Source organism: Xyrauchen texanus, chromosome 8 (assembly GCF_025860055.1).
Source record: "Xyrauchen texanus isolate HMW12.3.18 chromosome 8, RBS_HiC_50CHRs, whole genome shotgun sequence".
Lineage (NCBI taxonomy): Eukaryota > Metazoa > Chordata > Actinopteri > Cypriniformes > Catostomidae > Xyrauchen > Xyrauchen texanus.
Window position 1 is genome coordinate 34,993,487 of NC_068283.1, and position 21,105 is coordinate 35,014,591.

Sequence of the window (21,105 nt, forward strand, 5' to 3'; positions counted from 1 at the left end):
TCAGCTAGGCTGTAAAACTCAATGTGTTTATATTAAGTGAGTGCTGGATATAAAATATGGATTACTTTAGGATGCAACCGCATTACACAGTCGGTGTGCCATTTGAAGTTAAACATAATGTGGTCTGATGGGAATGCACACAGAGGAAAGTCAACAACACTATGGAACTACAGCCAATAAAACAACATGAAATCTGTTGTTTAATGGTGCTGTGAATAAACAAACACAAAATAAACTCAGGAGGGACCAAGAATGAGTTGCATCTCCTAACATTGGCTTAATTACATGCATTGTTTGCAGTGCTTTAGCACCTGATTCACTAAAGGAATTATGCAAATCAGGTAACAGCACAAACATGGCCAGAAATGTTGTGCTGAGTGCAATTTGCACAGGGCAATTCCTGATCTTGCAGAGTTTCAGTTTTGAGTTCTAGGTTGTGAAGGAAACAGCAGACTAACGTGATCTTGTATACTTTATACTGTACAAAATCAAGATCAACACAACACATGGATATACACCTGATTCTAAAGCTTTTCTCCATTACTTGTTTAAGGAATGTTCTCTTCAATACAAGTTAAGCTCAATCAACAGCATTCTCTGAGCAGCTCTTTGTCTGCTTTGGCGGACAGCAGAAAGGGAACACTGTCTCTAAACAGAAGCTTTCCCACTGGATCGTGTACGCCATCGTGCTGGCATACCAGGCCCAGGCCGTGCCCGCCCCTTTGGGAATACGAGCACACTCTATGAGGAGTCTGGCATCCTTGTGGGCACTGGCCAATGGCACCTCTCTAGCAGACATATGCAGGGCAGGGGGCTGGGCAGCACCCAATACCTTTGCAAGATTTTGTGGTCTCCGAGTTGAGCCGGTTTTGTTCCGTGCATTGTCAGGCACGAACAGGTAAGTTTACGGGACAGCTGGCCAGGTATACAGCTTGCGTACAGCGCCTTTCCCCTCCGTGAGGTTAAGACGTGCACTTCTTCTTCGGAATTCTCAGCCGGATCCAATATGTGTGCTAATATGTCTAGTCTGCCAAATGCATAAATGTATCCTGCACCTGCATCAGCAGTCCACTTAACAGAGTCGAGTGAGTGACTAAAGGGACACATTTCAGTTACTGTCGTAACCTCCGTTCCCTGATGGAGGGAACAAGATGTTGTGTCCCTCTTACCACAATGCTGTACTATCAGCTGTAATGTCCGGGACCCTGTCTCGGCTCCTCAGCACAAAACCTGAATGAGTGGTTGTGAGCCAGCTCCTTTTATACCTGTTTGTCCGGGTGAGAGGCATGAAAAATGCCACTCACCAATTCTCATTGGCCTTTTCTCGAAGATCAGAGGTGTTTGGAGCTCCCAAGAGTGACCCACATCGACAACATTTTGCACTCTTGAAGGGCATTGCAAGAAGGGGAAGCCACTTGTTCCAAATGAAAGAAAGAAAACTATCATTTTTAGTTATTTATTTTTTTCACGAAGAGCCCTTTAACAAGACTTTCATGCTCCCTTCAGTGCCCACATCAAGAGATCTGTCCTTCGAAGTAAGTTGGGCATAGGGATGATCACTTTCAGCTGGTATTCATTATGTGTTATCATGATTTTAGTGTGATAAAATTGCTTACTAACCTCTTCTGTGTAAACTTAAATCCAATATTACAACTTTGTTGTCATGATGGTGTAAACCCTGTAAACCAGGGAACAATGATTTCAACAGATTTACAGCTCAAAAAATGCATGATTTTTAACAGTAAAATTATAAAAAAGAAAAATTAAGACAAAGAAAAAATGTGTTTGAGTCAAATAACTTTTTGTGGTAATCATCATAACGTTAAAAAAGCCATCAAATGAGCTTAACCTATTTTACATATTCACATTCACACTATTTTAATGCATTTAAAATAATCCCTTTAAAATGATCCACTAACACAGTCTTATAAGAATTGCACATCTTGGTAATTTTTTGTTGGCATTTCAGTTTCCCTGAAATGAATATGTATTTAAGAGGCATGCCTCCAAATGAGCAGTAAAAAGGGCAGTGTCAATGCAAATTATTTAAATTGATCACGCAATGTGATTTGTCAAGCCTGAAAGTCATTCAAATTTATACAAATGAAAGACAGGTATTAATCTGATTTGCACTGTGTATCATGCTGTCATTCCGTGACTTTAAAAATGCAGAATACATAGAAAATGTATTTATGACACAAATTAATGTTATATTAAATAATGTTTTCATTAGAAAAAATGTTTATTTGTTTATGTTAGAACTCAAAATCATAACTGATAACATAGGCCTTCTGAAATTCAGATTCAATTTTAAAATACACCAGTGGTGCCACCAGTGGCAAAAAGTTTCCATCTACCTGTATTTAATCTATTTAATAAAAAAAGAAATTCTTTGTGAATGATGAATTGAAGCATTTTTGTCCTCTGCTTCTTAATCATTCTGATACATTTCAAGAGAAGAGTGTAATACACAGGTATTCTCAACAACTGCTCTACACTTGCTAAATATCGACTAAATATTGAATTAAAAAACAAATGGTATCTTTTGAGAGCTGTAAGCATGCATTTGGTGCAATTATCCCATGCAAAAGTCTCCTTTTGGAGGGTGTGTCTAAAATATTTGCACGTGTATTTATTTGTGCAGTTTTTCTTAGTAAATTACCCGCAACACGCCACGAAAGACGTGCACACGCAATTTCATGGATTCCATAAGCAAATTGGTACCTGTTATTTGGGAGTTTAGTAAATTGGGACTGGTTACTGGATTGTGGGTGGTTGGAGAAAAAGATGCATTTTGTATTGATATTTCACTTGCAAAAGTGGAGAAACACAAAGACACTGTGAAAATCAACAAACGAAAGAAAATCTTGTTTCTTTCTTTCCATATTTTTCCTCCTCCATCTTACATTCCCCCTCCATTCTCAGGAGTATTCGGTGTCTGAGAAATATCATCCACTGGAACCTGATTACAGCATTTATCCTGCGGAATGCCACCTGGTTCGTAGTGCAGCTCACCATGAATCCAGAGGTGCATGAGAGCAATGTGGTGAGTAAATAATCACAAATACAAATACACACACTTGTGAGAATATCCTCTCCTCCTGTCATTACTTTCCTGTCAAAATACACAAACGGTGTGCACATAATCCTATTTTCTTTCTCACAAAACACACACCCCCTGTCTTTTATGCCTTAACCATCCATTGTTCTCTTTCAGTATTTCCTCATTTTGTTCGCACACATGCAGAGAAGCAGGTTTCTATCTCCCTTATTAATTGCGCTGAAAAACTGTCTCTAAAACCTAGGGCTACATTTCTGCAGTCTCATAACAGGTGGAAGCCTGACTAGTGAGATTGCATGGCATAGTCAAATCTAGATGTGTGTGTCAGAGCTAGGCCTGTGAGTCTCCAGCTACTGTGCCTCCTAGAAAATTAATTACCCTCCAGATTTCTGTGCTTCCTTAATCAACTCATCTGAGCTAAGCAATTAATTAATCTAACACCATGTCAATACTAGTCCCAAAGGAGTCTTTCCAAACATGCTCCAACTGCTTTCTTCAAGCACTTGATAATCAATTGAAATTCAGCCTCGTATTGGAATTTATGATGCACATGGCTTTTCAGAAGGTATCAGAATCCGATAGCACCAAGTTTGTCCTTGATACTTATCTTTTGCTGTTGCCAAAGCATAATTTATACCTATTCTTTATCAGTCTTTTCAGCAAGACCGGCTTAATTGGCTCTCCATGCTTAGATTATGTACAGTGGTGCATTAATTCCACCTCTGAGCTGGATCTCCCCTAAAGAGGGTGATTGTAAAAAGAGAACCAAAAAGTTAAAGGGATTTAATGGTGGAAGTAGTTTTTAAACATTCCTTCTGGTCTTTGTGTAGACAGCAGTGGCATAATTCTCCTAATTTCCATTCTAAGAGAGATCTGAAATCCTTTCGGATGTTTAATCCACATGTTCCGTTTTGGGTGAGAGACCTCAAGGCCCTTTTAACTGCTCAAAAACATACTTAACATTGAAGTATCAGGTTCATATGTCATGGCTTTTACTAATTTTTTGAAAACTGGTTATAAAAAATAAATAAATAAAAACATGTCTTGAAAATGTACAGCTTAAAGGTACATTCTTTGGGCTATCAGATACCCCAAGAAAGAACACAAATAAATGTAATGAATTTTCACTTGCTTAGATAAACTCATGACATTTGTTTATTTTTATTTATTTTATAGTATTTTTCTGCCATGTGATTTTGCTTAGGTCAAATTTACCCTAAACAGAAATAGATATGTCTGAAAGTGCATATCTAATTTGTTTTAAAATAGAGGGAAATGGCCTCAGTACTATCTGACCACTGGGTTTTGAGTAGGTCAGAGGATTATTAAAGGAATATGCCAGGTTCAGTACAAGTTAAACTCATTCAACAAAAAAAAAAAAAAAACGATTGAGCTTAACTTGTATTGAGCCCAGAATATTCCTTTAAAAGAATTTAAATGAAAATAAGAAGTTATTTTTGAAATGGCTGTTATTATTTTTAAACGTATCTGAGACTCCAAACATAAAAACAATAATATGTCAATAAAAAGTAAATCTCAACACAACATGAGGCTCAAAAAACAAAAATATGGATATAAAATGTTAGTGGCAACTGGTGGCTTGCCAGGTTTATAAAATAAATTACATTGGGCCATTTTAGAGATAACAGGGACTGGAGGTTGTTTAACATTGAGGGAATTAAATTGTGTAAATACAGTGTCATAGATGTAGTCTATGTGGCTCAGGTGGTAGAGCGGGTCGGCCGCTAATCACAGGGCTGATGGTTCCCAGCCCACATGACTCCACATGCCGAAGTGTCCTTGGGCAAGACACTGAACCCCAAGTTGCTCCCAATGGCAGGCTAGCACCTTGCATTAACACTAATGGTGTTATGAGTGTGAGTGTGAATGTGTGTGTGAATGGGACACAGTGTAAAGCACTTTGGTAACCTCTAAGGCAGGGGTTTTCAAATTGGGTGAAAGTGAGCCTCCCCCTAGAGCTCTTGAAGACAGCTGTGACAGCTATTTACAGTGCTGTTTTGTCACAGAATCAAATGCGTAAAAATCACTTTCATATAGGCCTACATTAAGCAAAAAAAAAATAAAAAGATAAGAAAAAAATTTGATTGCCGATTTTGCCTCTTCATTTACTTCACCCCTACATCAGTGGGAACAATGACTTTTTGATACGCACAGGTGATTGATGCGGGGCTGCACGGTAGAAAGTAATAAACGTAAAGCATCCTCCACCTGCTGCCTTGGACGGTATTTGCTTTTAAGCAGGTTCAAAGTGGAAACCCGCACTCACATAAGTAAGTGGGGGTAAAGGGGATGAGGACATTCGTAGCCTTTTCGAGAGAGGTGGGGAAACATAGTCCTATACGTAAAGCAACGCGATATAATGCTTCAGTCGCCTTGATATTAACGGAGCTAAAAGTCTGGATTACTCTCTTTTATGTTTGCAAATCTTTCAGCTTTCTGTCAAAAAATTCCAGTGGCTTGGCCACCAGACTAGAGCTTGGCCTCAATGTGACGCTGGAGCTTACAGGGTCTCATACAATCATTTGCTAGCACCTCTTTGCAAATAACACACTGAGGCAGCGGCGCATAATTCGGTCCACGAAAAATCCCAACTTTAAATATTCGTGATCATACTTCCTCCATTTTTTGCTCAGCCCAGAATCTGCCTCCTCTCCTGTAGACTTTTATTTTGTAGGCACTACAAAGCGATCCATTTTGCAACATGCATATGCATAACATGCACTTTAACATGCAAGCTAGCAGGACAGATGTGTACAGACGTGAACTGTTATGATTTATTTTCCCCGCGCTGCCTCACAAATTGAAAACCTCTGCTCTAAAATTAATAAAATGTTGCTATAAAATTGCAGTGTTATATATAAGTGTTTTTATTATGTGGGATGCATTCAGTCAAAGCAAACAATCTCCTTATGGCAATGTTTTACAGTGGAAAGTAGCACATTTATTGGGTACAAATGCCACGTTGACAAGAATTTATACAGTTAATGAAAGATATTGTTCAGTAAACAACTGCAAAATTAGTAATAATGATTACAAAGAAGCTTACAATCTCTGCAAGGTCTTAAATTCCTTTCACACCATGGGGCTTATTATGAAAAAAGTGTGAAGTGAAATGAAGTGAAAATCTTCAGAAGTACTGAAAGCTGGAGGGCTTTATGACTGGAGAACCTTTTAATTTTTATCCTATCTCAATTAATGCCTGTCAAAAATGTGTCTTCTATAGTTTCTCACACCCATGAGGCTAAAATAATTAGAAAATAATTTTTCTTTTCTTGCAGTTTCTGAGAGTGGGGTAAAAGTGTGTCATCCCCTTTTTTACAGAGAAACCACAGGTCTGAAACTTTATAATCTTTCAGTGACACTTGTACCTCCACTCCAGTCATAACTCAAAGCTGTAATCTTCAGTCTGGAGCCGAGAGTGACAGATTTTTATCTTCTCAAGAGACAGGCCCTAATGTTGAAATATTGCCAACACAAAGGAGCAGAGGCTGGGATTGAACTGGATTAAACAGTGCCGTTTCACACTCATAGAGTTTGGTGTACACATGTGTCTCATGCAAATGTCAGCAGCAGATCTGCCTTCTTCCCCTGCTGATCAGCAGAACTGATCATACGTCTCTGATAAACATCTCTCCTGTTTTTTATTATTCCTTTATGCCTCTTTTTTAACATGTTCCTGATTGTTGCTAACTCACATTCAGGTTCCCCTGGTTCTTATATACTGTAGGCTATGTACTGTTATTATCATTATTTCAACATTTTTAGTGATAAACTGTGAAAGCAATTGATATTCAATATTTAAAGGATATTTCATCCAAAAATGAAAATTCTCATCATTTACTTACCCGTATGCCATCACAGATGTGTATGACACAAACAAAGGTTTTCAGAAGAATGTCCATAAAATGCATGTGAATTGTGACAAGGATTTTGAAGCTCCAAAAATCACAAAAAGGTGGCATAAAAGTAGTTCATATGGCTCCAGTGGTTAAATCCATGTCTTCAGAAGATATATGATAGGTGTGGGTAAGAAACAATTTTTTACTATAAATCTCCACTTTTCACTGTCAGAAGGTGTAAGTGGAGATTTATAGTTACAAAGGACTTGAATATTGATCTTTTGATGTTCATTTGGTCACCATTCATTTCACTGTATGTACCTATAGAGCTGATATAGTTTTCAAAAAATCTTTCTTTGTGTTCTGCAGAAGAAAGAAAGACACACATCTTAGATGGCATAAGGGTGAGTAAATGATGAGAGAATTTTCATTTTTAGGTGAACTATGCCTTTAATTAACTATGACATTTACTTGCATTAAGACAAAGAAAAATAAAATCCTTAAAAGGGGAAGCAATCTATATTGAACCTTTTGCCATGGTTTCAAAAGATTCATTTAATTTAATGGAAACACTCTCCATTAACACACACACTGAAAAAGTATAATGTAAGAAAGCTGAAGCTGAATTTTCAAATGAAAACGGGTTAATGTGGATGTCATCTATAACTCACTGGCATGCGTCATACTTTCATCTAAATCTGCTCCATCCCAGGGCCTCATTTCAGACCCCATATCCCACTCTTCCCATCTGTAATGTCCCCTCCCTTGGAAAAGCCAGGTTTTATCTCCTGCTTGGTTTTTGAACTCGTCTTCAGTCATAAAGACTTGCCTATTCACACACACAAACAAACCAAAGCTTTCATTTCCTAAAGCTGTTAAATAAAAGCGGTTTAAAAAACGGCAAATGCTAACAAGAAGTGGCATGGCGATTTCCTCAGGCACCATTGAGGATGTTTCTAAACATCTGACTGGATTTCTCTTTCTCTCATCTCTCTTAGATCTGGTGCAGGCTGGTCACAGCAGCGTATAATTATTTCCATGTGACAAACTTCTTCTGGATGTTTGGAGAGGGCTGCTATCTGCACACAGCCATAGTGCTGACCTACTCCACAGACAAACTGAGGAAGTGGATGTTCATCTGTATAGGCTGGTGTAAGTATCCCATTATGCGCTAATATCAGTGAAGTTACAAAGCAGTTTTGTCATTAATATTGAAATAACCAACGTACAGTGTAATAAGCGAACTAATACAATTGATTCCTTAAAGGGACACGATACAATCATTATTTTTTCACCCTCATGTTGTTCCAAAACCATATGGATGTCTTTACTCTGTGGGACACAAATGCAGAATGTTTGGCACTTACAGCCACTGTCACCATTGACTTTCACTACATATTTCTTCCATACAATGAAAGTGAATGGTGACTGAGGCTGTCCGTCCCTAACATTTTGCTGAATCTCCTTTTGTGTTGATGCAACGCAAGGGTGAATTAATCACAAAAGAATTAAAAACATTTGGTCAGGATCCCTTTAAGGAGTTATTGATACTTTGCTTATGCATTAAAAATATTTTTGTTGGTGTAACCTAATCTAGTCAAACAGTCATAAAAAACTATAAATAATTTTTATGTAGATCTTGCCACATGAAACAATTTTAGTCATCAAACATTTTATTGTTAGGCATGCATAGTCATATGAAATTACATGTGATTAATGTTCAATGGATAATCTTGATGTAATACTTATATAAAACTGGATATTAATGGGTGAGATTTGATTTTATCCATTGGGCATTTATTGGGTTGTGAAAAGTGTTCAATACCAAAATGGAGCCAGGTTGTTAGAGGGGATGTTGTGAAAAGAATTGTAATGTCATTTGGAAAGGAAAGTCATTTAAGGGGTACATTTATGAAAGATTAGAAAGACAACCATTTTCTTTAACTGGAATAATATGCATAGATTAATTGTGCATGATAAGAACAATAACATGAGCAATAAAAAGTAAAAAAGTTCGATTTTTATTTCATGTTGACTTTAAAATTACTTTAAAAACATCAAAGATTAAAGTACTGTCAATTACTGACTTGAAAAGACACATTACTCTAATGAGGACTACAATTGGAACAGCTTTTCTTCTGAACTATGGGCAAATTGTCTGTGAATAAACAAGCCTAGAATTGTCCTTGTTAAAAATAAATGGGACATTGCAAATGAGTCTTTGCCAAGGATTTATCTCATTGCTTTTTAATGAAATCAGTTATACAGTTTGTATAATGCCTTTGATTTTCAAATTAATGAGAGTGGGTGGACATTTGCTCTGTTTTTTTGTTTTTTTTTTTGCTTTTCACAGGTATTCCATTCCCCATTATTGTTGCATGGGCCATTGGCAAACTATATTATGACAACGAAAAGTGAGTTTCCTTTTGTTGTTGTTGTTGTTGTCATTGTTGTGGTGTTCATTTTTACCTCTGTATTATTCCTGCTTTTCACTCACACACACACACACACACACACACACACACACACACACACACACACACACACACACACACAAAACAAACTCCATCACCTCATTCACTATAAACACAATTAAGGGTTAGATTAACTCCAATTATCTGTGTCATCTACCCTTTCTTCTGGACATTAAACAATCGATCCATGATAAAGGCAGATTTAATTCTCCCTTAAATACCCAAAATGTCACTTACACTATTTTATCTGCTATATACAGTAATGTAGATCATTGGTTCTCTACTGGTGGGTCGTGTTTTGATATCACAAACAGCAGCGAAAACAGTGCTAAATGCAAATTATAATATCCAATTTACCATTTAATCATGTATAGATAAGAGGAGAGAACGCTTCCCATATCTTCTGTTGTTGATGCTAAAGGCTGTATGTTCAATCAGACTCTACAATATTGTGCCACAAATTCATGTTGTAGAAGCAAGCCAAATAATGCAGATGGTAAAATGGAAGGTCGCATGACTTACCCTCATCCTAGAAAACAAAATGAACAAAATTACAGCAAGGTATAATAAATTACAGCCCAGGCTACATTATATACATGTTGCATTTTGTGACAGTGATCAGTCGCTACTATACGTTCAATCTAAAATCTGGTGCCTGAAGCAAAACCAGTTGAGAAGCACTGCCGTATACGCCTCACAACAATATTTTTAGACAAACACACTTGAAAACACGAGAATGTGTCTTTTTTAGCCTGTTTTACCTGGATGATTCTGTGCATATTTTTGGTTGAGCTCCACAAGTGACACCATTTTGCCATTCAAACATATTCCCCAAACTCCATCTCGCTCCAATCCTGTAAAACTAACACACTCAGCCGAGGCAGGTTTGATTACACAGTCTATCCAACTGTATCTGCTGAATTAACAAATCAGGTGCATATCAGCCCAAGGGACTACATATTTCCCTCTTCTTTGCTTTGTTGCTTTTATTCTTTTGAAAAGCTTGTTTATTTTATTTATTATTATTATTTTATTTTTCTCCCCCAGTGGATCTGCTTTAATCACTTTGCTGGATTTGCTTGTTTAATCACTGGGCTAGAATAATATATTATTCTCCCCAAATTCCATTATAGCATTGTTACATGGACACAGTCACACTGAAGAAAAGTGGTCAAAATATTAATAATATACCTAAGTCAAATCGCAAGGATCTTACACATTTCCTGCAGCTCAAATGGTAGAGCATGGTGCTTGCAATGCTGAGGTCATTGGTTTGATTCCCAGAAAACACACAAACTCAAATGTTTACCTTGAATACGTTGTAAGTCACTTTCAGGGGTGTAAAGTAAAAATTACAAATACTCACGTTACTGTAATTAAGTAGTTTTCTCCAGGAATTGTACTCTTTAAGCAGTTTTTTAAAATACTTTTACTTTTAATTGAGTTCATTTTAAGTGCTGTAACTGTACTTTTAACAGCTATTTTCCCACTGTCTTTGTTCCCTATTTCCCTGTCCTGATTTTATTTTTATCTATCATCATGATTGGCTAGAGATAGTCTCGTGACTCCCGTCAAATCAAATCACACTTAAAAAACTTGAATGGCAGCTGTAGATCAGTGCCAACTGTTATGGATGTGGAAGATGCCTTAAACACAGTTGAACACCTGAACATCAGGGCCGCAACTGAAAGGGCTTTTTGCCGTTAAAAAGGCCAATTGCTTGACTGTGTCATGTGAGTTTAACTTGCTCAAGCCAGATATCAGCATTAATCCTGCCTCTAATTTTGAGAAACATATCGAGGTAAATTTAATATTTCTGCTTACTAGATTCTGTCTATAATGTAGCCTGAAATAAAGCTATCTATCACTGAGATTATTGGGCTGCTGTGAGAAATGAATGCAATGATATCAATAGGGCTGTGCGATAAAACAATCATGATGTTTATCTGAAAAAAAAACTCAAATGTGTCCTCAATATCGATAAAGTTTTGAGTAAAAAGGCTGTCATAAAAAGGCTATTAGTCAAACTATATTAACAAGGAAATGAGAAAACCACTCACTACTTTTGGCTGAATAACTAGAGTAGCTTTAAAAGTATGAATGTAATAGAATAAAACAGTGACATTTTTAATGTAACTACTTCATACATTATGATATTGAAAATAACTTTTTCATCTTTTAATTTCTGTAATCATGTCACCGTATTTTAAAAGTTGTCAATCACAAACACCTATAAAATACCTATATTTTTTATTCTTTCTGGCAAATAGCCATAAAAGGGAATGTAAATTACGGTATGTGTGCTACAGTTTTAAATTGCAGCATCAAGTATTTATTATAAAGGGGCATTGCTTTCGCAAGTCAGTACTCTTTTACTCTTACTTGAGTAGTTTTTAGAACAGATAGTTTTAGTCTACTCAAACTACATTTTTGAAGAAGTAGCAGTACTTTTACTTTTACTAGAGTATTTTCTTTTTCAGTACTCTTTCCACCCCTGGTCACTTTGAATTAATGGATTCATTCAATTATACACATGGCTGAAAAAATAAATTTTGGCTTCTTGATCACTGTAAGGAATCTGAATTTCTGTGCAGGTGCTGGTTTGGGAAGCGGGCTGGCATTTATACTGACTATATTTACCAGGGTCCCATGATCTTGGTGCTACTGGTGAGTCAGCAAGGTTTGATTCATTTCAGCTTGCAGTTGTATCTACATGAAGATTTGGTGTGTGTGGGCAATTGATCAAGATTTATTTATTTGTTTGTTTTTCTTTCTTCATCACATGAGAAGTTTAATGTGTCTCCCAAGATTTCAAAATGATACCTGGAATAATAGCATGAGACATTTAGTGCTTTATTATTGCTCTCTCTCTCTCTCTCTCTCTCTCTCTCTCTCTCTCTCTCTCTCTCTCTCTCTCTCTCTCTCTCTCTCTCTCTCTCTCTCTCTCTCTCTGTCTCACACACCCTCTCTCTCTCTCTCTTTCTCTCTCTCTCTCTATCTCTAGATTAACTTCATTTTTCTCTTCAACATTGTGAGGATCCTAATGACTAAACTGAGAGCTTCTACCACTTCAGAAACTATTCAGTACAGGTGAGCAATACGTCCTCTGAGCACTAAAAGTAGGTTTTCCAGTGGAAATGGAATAATAAAAAATTCTAGAACATAGTAATACACTGCAGCAGTATTAGGACACTCTACCACATCATACAATTTATGTATTCATTTGTATGTAAGTGTTATTGACTAGCTAAATTCTTAACCTTAAAATTCATTCATATACATTCCTAACAACTTTCCTTTCACTTTTCCATACATACTTCTTCAGGCACACTTTTGACATAATTATCAATTTACTTTGATTTTGGATGCACTAACCCCAATTCTGAATACCGATTTTAATGGTTAGGATGTGGATTGGGATGCAACCAGGTACTAAGCATTTTGTAAAGATGAGGCACATTTTACAAAATAGACTATTCAGTACAGTCAGATATATAAAGATGGAACAGAATGAGCAAATTGAGAAGCTAATTTTGAAGCGTTTGTATTTGTATTGGACGTTGTAGTGTCCAGCTGTGAATATGTGTGCAACACATCAATAAAATTGACTAGAATGTATAGCCTCTGTTGGTGACTTCATCAGAATGCGGCAGTACCAGGGCTATAAGTAAAAGTGCCACAGGTGTATTGTCAGGTCTTTTGTCTGAAGAGCAGTCCTGGGACATCCTCAGTGCGGCAATGAAGCGCAGCATCTCGTTCCGCTTTTTCAGAGAACGAGGGTTACAGCAAAGTAACCCAAGATGTTCCCTTATCAAAAACTGCACTTAATGCTGCGCTTGATTCAGCGCTTTAGGAGCGAGAATATCCATGCCACCGCACTGTAGGTGTCTGGACCCCTTACAGTTGTGTAGTGTGTGCTCACAAGAGCGATGTGATGTTGACTCAAGGATCACAAACATGCTGTAGAGGGACACCCCCAGCCAGAGCTTTAGAAGAAGCGACCCCCCTGGTAGAATGAGTCCTGATGCCTGCTGGCAAAGCTTAGCATCCCTCACCCAATGTGACATTGTCTGTTTTGTGGCGGCCGCCCCCAGTTACGGCCCCCATGGCAGACGAATAGTTGCCCTGAATTACGCCACTGGCTAGTGCAGTGGACGTAGGCCTGAAGAGCAAGGATTGGACATAGTCTGTGAAATTTCTCCTGATACATTGTTATAAACGGCGGAGGACAGAAGGCTTCAAGAGGGATGTATGGTCGAAAAAAGGAAACTTAGGCAGGTAGTCAGGATGAGAATGCAGTATTGCTTTAGATAAGTGTAACACAGGTGTTTTCTGCCCTTGTTCACTTCTCGCGGCTCCGCACTGTGTTCGCGTTGTCGCGAGACTCTGTGATAGTATCGCGAGACTTGACACACAGTTGCGTCATTTTCCTTTAAATATGGCCGCGCGCTGTTGTTTGGTGTGTGTGTGTGGGAGCCGGTGTGTTGAGCTGCTGCAGGTAGGCGTTTAGCCCTGTAAACCTTTTATTCATTAGACTGCCGGTTTAACTGTTATACCCGCCAACTTTTTAGATGCCTCTACCATTTCATTGACTGCTGTTTGAGTGACTTAATGATACGGGAACTGGTGAGTGTCTTTGTTTGTATTATATGGCGCTGATAGTGTATTGTATATGGATTTGTTAGCCGGTGCTGGCGCTGGCTGTTTTTGTTTGAACTGTAATGAATCTGACTATACACTGTGCTTATTTATATGAACAATGCATTAATTAATCGTAATCTTAATGTTGATGTTGAATTATGAAGTTGTCATCCACTTTGATTCTGAGATGTATTTTGAAGCTATTATTGATAATATTGTCTATTTATGAGAGTACTCTTGCTGAATGTTAAATTATTTATATTGCTATATGCAGTATTTAAATTGAATCATGTACATGATGAAGTGAATGAACTGAGATCGATTATGATAATATGATGACTTTATGGTATTTTGATTATGGTGATATAGTTGTGATGCTTAGAACCAGTGTTAATTATTAATTGGTCCTGTTTTGTACAGGCCAGGTTCTGTATATGGATGGCGAGCCACTAGACCCAAAACTGATGCTTTGGAGTGCATGCATCTGCCGGTGTGGTAGGAGGCGCTGCAGCTGCTTCGTTAGATACACCTGCACACACCTTTAGACATATTCACACCTGCACACATTCATGTTTATTTCATGGACTATTCCATCATGGACTCATTGGACTTTGCCTGTTAAGAGTTGTGTGTCGTGAACTGCTGCGGCTTCAAGCACTGATTATCGAATGAATTCTGACATTGTTGTATGTTCATCAATAACTTTGAACTGAATATTATCTATGTGCACGTGTAAATATTGTAAATGTTTGTTGTCTTATCTGTCTAATACAATTCACAATTGCACTGCAGCCTTGAGTCTGTGTTCATTGAACTTCACCTCTTCCTCCTTGAGCTGAACTAAGATCTTCTGATACTGGTCCATTATTTTTACATACAATTGCAGTAATTATATATGCTACATAATTGTGGCGAGCCAGCCAGGAGGAATTGGTGAGTTTAATGTACATTTGAGGTATTGACTTGGGTTTATTGCAGTTCAGTAACAATAATGGATGTGTTTTTGAAACGTGGTATCAAATTACCAAATGCTGTGCTGTTGGAGGGCATAACAGAACCAGAAAGTGATGAAGTCATTGAGTTTCTAAGCCAATATGGTTCAGTCAATGAGATTGAGAAAATTTCTGAGACTGAATCTGAGTATGATGGTGTGCTTGTTGTTGAATTTACTAGTGGTGCAGCTTTGGAAGCGCTACGTCCCATTTTACCATACACATGGGTCTCGGCTAAAAAGACACATAGATGTTGCATTTTGGAGCTATCTTCTGTTTGTACAGATCACATTGCTAAGGCTAAAACTATGTTGTATTTGTCTGATTTACAGAATTTAGCCAAATTAACTGGGGTGGATTACACTGAAGTGCTTAAAACAATGATGTCTCAGATTGGACTTTCGGTCTCCGAGCTCATGTGGAAGATCCACCAAGTACTGAGTTGCCCACGCTGCCAAAGCCATCAGTGAAGCCATTAACTTGGTTTCCACCAGTCATTCCTGTTTCCCTTGTGGACACTGCTGCTTTCAGGTCAGTCGCTGAGCCCCGCATTGATCCTTCTGATCCTATGCAGCCGGGGATGAGACATTCAACTGCCAGCATTGACGTCCATACACCTTAGGTTCAGCGCTACATAGTAGAGCACATTGTAAAAAATGAGGAGAGTGCAGTACATCACCAGAGGATCAGGGTTTTCTCAGGTCGACTTCCCAGACCTACTCATGAGTCTGACTATGACACCTGGCGGTCAGGAGTAGAACTGCTGTTGAAGGATCCATCTGTATCCGACCTCCATCGCTCCAGGAGGATAGTGGAGAGCCTCCTTCCTCCAGCAGCAGATATGGTCAAGCAATTGAGTTCCAGCACACTGCCTATAGTGTATCTAGACACTCTTGACTCTGCATATGCTACTGTGCAAGATGGGGATGAACTGTTTGCTAGATTCATGGACACATTTCAGGATGCTGGTGAGAAACCATCTGCCTACCTCCAACGGCTCCAGGTTGCCCTGAATTCTGCCATGAAAAGGGGAGGAGTCATAGAGTCTGAAGTAGATCGGCATTTGTTGAACCAGTTCTGTCGTGGATGCTGGGACAATTCTTTGATTGCTGAGCTCCAGCTAAAACAAAAGAAGACTTGTCCACCCACTTTTGCTGAGCTGTTGCTCCTCTTGCGCACTGAAGAGGACCGAGAGGCAGCAAAAGCACATCGAATGAAGCAATATCTGGGTTCTACACGGCAGAAAGTTACATCTCATGCCCAGTTTGCACGTGTTAATCCTGAAGATGGGGCCACCGTTACCGCTTTGGTTAACATCACCCAGCAACTGACTCAACAACTAGCTGATGTCCAGCGACAGTTAGCTATGCTAACGACCAGCCAGTCAAAGACCAGTGCTATCCCCAAGACTTCCACCTACAGTAAGCCACATGCCAGGGCCACCAATCAGCAGCTTTGTCGATCCACACCTACTCAGGCCAAACCTGGTTATTGTTTTCAGTGTGGTGAGGATGGCCACATCCGTCCCCAGTGTGAGAATGAACCCAATTCTTCCCTGGTTGCTCGTAAAAGGAAACAGTTCACTAGCAACCAACAAAACCCTTCCAACTCCGTCCATTTAAACTGAGTCTGGTTCCTGTTGTGGGACAGACAGGGGCCAGAAGGGATCAAATCCGTCCCAGGGAAAGAAAGAAGACTGTCAAGTGTGCAGAAGTGTCACAGCCCCAGATAAAGAATGCAAACATACAGATTCCAAAGGGCCTGGTGGGCTCAAAAAGTTCTGCAGTCATCCAGATTGCTGGACAGGACTATCATTGCCTTTTGGATACTGGCTCGCAGGTCACCACGATTCCAGTCTCTTTTTACAACCAGAGTCTTAGCAATCACCCTGTGAAGTCACTTTACAACTTACTCCAAGTGGAGGGTGCTGCTGGTCAATCAGTGCCATACCTGGGGTATGTAGAGATGACAATAGGCTTTCACAAAGAGTTCTTGGGAGAAGAATTTGATGTACTGACTCTTGCCTTGGTTGTACCTGATGGCCATCCTGAGGGTTCTTCATTTGTGCTTGTCGGCATGAATACTCTGGAGCCTTTATATGAGCGATACACTAGCAGTGACATCTCTAATTTTCAACCTACGGCCCAAGGGTACTGTGCAGTCCTAAAGCTCCTACAACTGAAGCACCAACAAAGCCAGGTGGGTCAAGCAGGCACCGTGAATTTGTTGAGCGAGATACCAGTCATGATTCCTTCTGGTCAGACCATTGTTCTAGAAGGCTCGGCCAGAGTAGACAGTCCAACTACAGTTCAATGGGCTGTGATTGAACACCCCATATCACCTCTTCCAGGTGGGCTATGCGTCCAGAGATGTCTCATCACACTTCCAATTCATGCTCCCTATAAGGTTCCTGTTCTCATTATGAACAAGTCTGAACAACATGTTCTCATTCCACCAATGACAGTAATTGCTGATATTGGCACATCACCTACCATCCTGGCCCAGCACACCGTAAATGCTTCTCCAGTCCAAGGAGGTTCCCACAGAAGTACTTTGGAGTTAAATTTTGGAGAATCACCTATCCCATCTGAATGGAAGGAGCGAGTAACTTCCAAGCTCAACCAAATGCCTGAAGTGTTTTCTTACCACGACCTTGATTTCGGCTGTACGAACCAAGTAAAACACCATATCAAGCTCCACGATGAAACCTCTTTCAAGCTTCGAGCTAGGCCTATCCATCCCCGCGATATTGAAGCTGTTCGAAGCCATTTGCGGGATCTGCTTGAAGCTGACATCATCCGGGAGTCAGAGTCACCATTTGCTTCTCCAATTGTGGTGGTTCGGAAGCGGAATGGCGATGTTAGGTTGTGCATTGATTATCGTAAATTAAATTTACAAACAGTGAAAGACGCCTATGCCCTGCCGAACCTTGAAGAGTCGTTTTCAGCATTAACGGGTTCCAGATGGTTCACGGTTCTGGATCTAAAGTCTGGATATTATCAGATTCAAATTAGTGAAGCCGATAAGGCTAAAACCGCATTTGTCACACCGCTGGATTTCTGGGAATGGAATCGGATGCCGCAAGGCGTTACGAATGCTCCAAGTACATTCCAGAGACTTATGGAGAAGTGTATGGGGGATTTAAATCTCAAGGAAGCTCTTGTATTCTTAGATGACATCATTATCTTCTCTGACACATTAGAGGAACATGAGAAGCGTTTACTCAAAGTACTTACCCGTCTGAAGGAATTCGGCTTAAAGCTGTCCCCTGAAAAATGCAAATTTTTCCAGTCCAGTGTACGTTACCTTGGGCATGTCGTGTCCGAGAAGGGCGTTGAAACGGATCCTGAAAAAATATCCGCCCTCAAATCCTGGCCAGTCCCCCGAAATCTTAAAGAGCTACGGTCCTTCTTAGGGTTTGCAGGATACTATCGGAGGTTCATCAAGGATTATGCCACCATAGTAAAACCTCTCAATGGCCTTACTAGAGGCTATGCACCCATCTGTCGGTCTATCAAAGATAAAAGTCCTGCTGGAAAGTTCCTGGACCCGAAGCAGTTCTTTGGGGAGAGATGGACGTCTGACTGTCAAGCTGCTTTTGACACAGTAATTTCTAAGCTAACCTCTGCTCCTGTTCTTGGGTTCGCCAATCCGAAGTTGCCCTACATCCTTCACACAGATGCCAGCATAATCGGATTGGGAGCTGTTCTATACCAAGAACAGGATGATCAACTCCGGGTTATCGCCTATGCCAGCCGAGGCTTATCGCAGAGTGAATCTCGATATCCGGCACACAAACTTGAGTTTCTGGCCTTAAAATGGAGTGTCACAGAGAAATTCCATGATTATCTCTATGGTGCTGACTTCATGGTTATTACGGACAACAATCCTCTTACATACGTGTTGACCTCAGCAAAATTGGATGCCACAAGCCACCGGTGGCTAGCTGCATTGTCAACGTATTCTTTTAAGATGCAGTACCGCGCTGGCAAACACAACTTTGATGCTGATGCTCTGTCCAGACGTTACCATGGAGAAGTGCCAAATAAGGCTACAAGCTGTGAAGAATGGGAACTTGTGAATCGCCTAGCGGGGCAACTGTGTGACCCCGGTGAAGCTGTAGAAATCTCCCCCGACATTGTGGTTGCTATTTGTCAGAGCAGTCTTGTCAGATCATGCTGTCCTGCTGACTACACTCAGCTTGATGTGACCTTAGTGGAGTCTCTTTCTGTCCATACTAATATTATTCCTGACTGTTTTGCCGAGGAAGAGTCACATGGCCTTCCTGTTATTTCCCCTCTGACACACGCTGACCTGAAAGAGGAGCAGCATGCCGACCCAGCAATTCGAGAAATCATCTACCAGCTTGAGACAGGAGAAAAGGTTTCTTCCACTGTGCGAGAGGAACTTCCTGAGCTCCCATTGTTGTTACGGGAGTGGAATCGGTTGGAGCTGGAAGATGGAGTTTTATACCAGAGAAGACAGGACGAAGATAAACTTGTCCTTCAGCTTGTTCTGCCCCCAGTGTTGCGTTCTACCATCCTGAAGAGTCTCCACAGTGATATGGGGCACATGGGCATAGAGCGAACCCTGGACTTGGTGCGGCAGCGGTTCTTCTGGCCAAAAATGGCCGCTAATGTTGAGAACTTCATCAAAACCTGTGGTCGGTGTATAAGACGTAAGGCTCTTCCTGAAAGGGCAGCTCCTTTAGTAAATATTCAAACCAGTCGTCCTTTGGAACTAGTATGTATGGATTTTCTAACCCTTGAGCCGGACAGCAGCAACACCAAGAACATCTTGGTACTTACTGATCACTTCACCAAATTTGCAGTCGCTATTCCAACTGCGAACCAGAAGGCCAAAACTGTGGCAAAGTGTCTGTGGAACGACTTCATGGTTTGCTATGGCATTCCAGAACGCTTACATTCTGACCAAGGGCCAGACTTTGAGTCTAAGCTGATTAAAGAGCTCTGCGATGTAGCCGGCATCAAGAAAACTTGGACCACGCCATACCATCCCAGGGGCAACCCTGTCGAGCGCTTTAACCAGACGCTGTTAAACATGCTGGGAACTCTCGAGAGTAAGCAGAAAGCTAAGTGGAGGGAATACGTTAAACCTCTTGTTAATGCGTATAATTTCACACGGAATGAAGTAACGGGGTTCACACCTTATGAACTCCTGTTTGGTCGATCGCCACGGCTCCCGGTTGACTTAGCTTTCGGGTTGCCAGTCCGTGATTCTCCATCTCCCTCGCACTCCCAGTATGTGAGGGATTTGAGATCACGTCTCGAGGAGAGCTACAAGCTTACATGTCAGAATGCTCAGAAGTCAGCTAAAAGGAACAAAAGTCGGTTCGATCAGCGTGTAAAACCTGCAAGCTTGGATGTTGGTGACCGAGTACTGGTTCAGAATGTCAGAATCCGAGGGAAACACAAGCTCGAAGACAAATGGGAACAAGAGGTGTATGTGGTTGTGAAACGTGCCGGGGATCTTCCAGTTTACATTGTGAGACCAGAGACCGGGGGGGACCTAATCGCACACTCCATCGTGATCTGCTCTTACCCTGTGGTTTCCTATCGGCTTCTGCTACGGAGGATTTTCCAGAAGATTTTCCTGTTCAAAAACCCCATACTCGCAGCCAGAGTTGCAACTGCACTGACCAGGTTGATATTTTTGAGGATGAGGATACAGAGGATGCTGAACTTACCATCCTTGGGAGTTTTCCTCAGTTCCCAATGAAGTTCAGTGTGGAAAGAGCGAATGGATGTGAACATGAACCAACGACCGGTGACGTTGTGAGGTCGACATTGCCAACAGCCCCAAGTGACGCTGATTCTGTTCCATCTTTTCCACAAAGCCCTGCATTAAGACCTTCAATTGCAACCTCATTTGAAGGCCACTTACCTGAAGTTGAAGAGTCCTGGCCAATCACTGGTGAAGATTCATCCATGTCCAGATGCGAGGTAGAAACTCCTGTGGAAGAGACTGAAGTGGAAGAACCTGGAAATCCTCTACTTGAACCGATAACCGAACATGTTACAGGAGAGCTGGAGCTACCTGTGGGAGGAGAATTGGAA

At 40.3% G+C, this 21,105-nt stretch overlaps 1 protein-coding gene across 1 annotated transcript in view; it reads left to right on the forward strand.

Annotated features, from left to right (window-relative positions):
* The window catches only part of LOC127647742 (corticotropin-releasing factor receptor 1-like), a 197,074-nt gene that overhangs the window by 164,997 nt on the left and 10,972 nt on the right, over nucleotides 1-21,105 (forward strand). Inside the window, exons 7-11 of the mRNA XM_052132185.1 lie at nucleotides 2,926-3,046; nucleotides 7,920-8,073; nucleotides 9,275-9,335; nucleotides 11,990-12,062; nucleotides 12,400-12,485. Coding sequence (XP_051988145.1) covers nucleotides 2,926-3,046; nucleotides 7,920-8,073; nucleotides 9,275-9,335; nucleotides 11,990-12,062; nucleotides 12,400-12,485 — 495 coding nt within the window. The remainder of the gene's footprint in view (nucleotides 1-2,925; nucleotides 3,047-7,919; nucleotides 8,074-9,274; nucleotides 9,336-11,989; nucleotides 12,063-12,399; nucleotides 12,486-21,105) is intronic.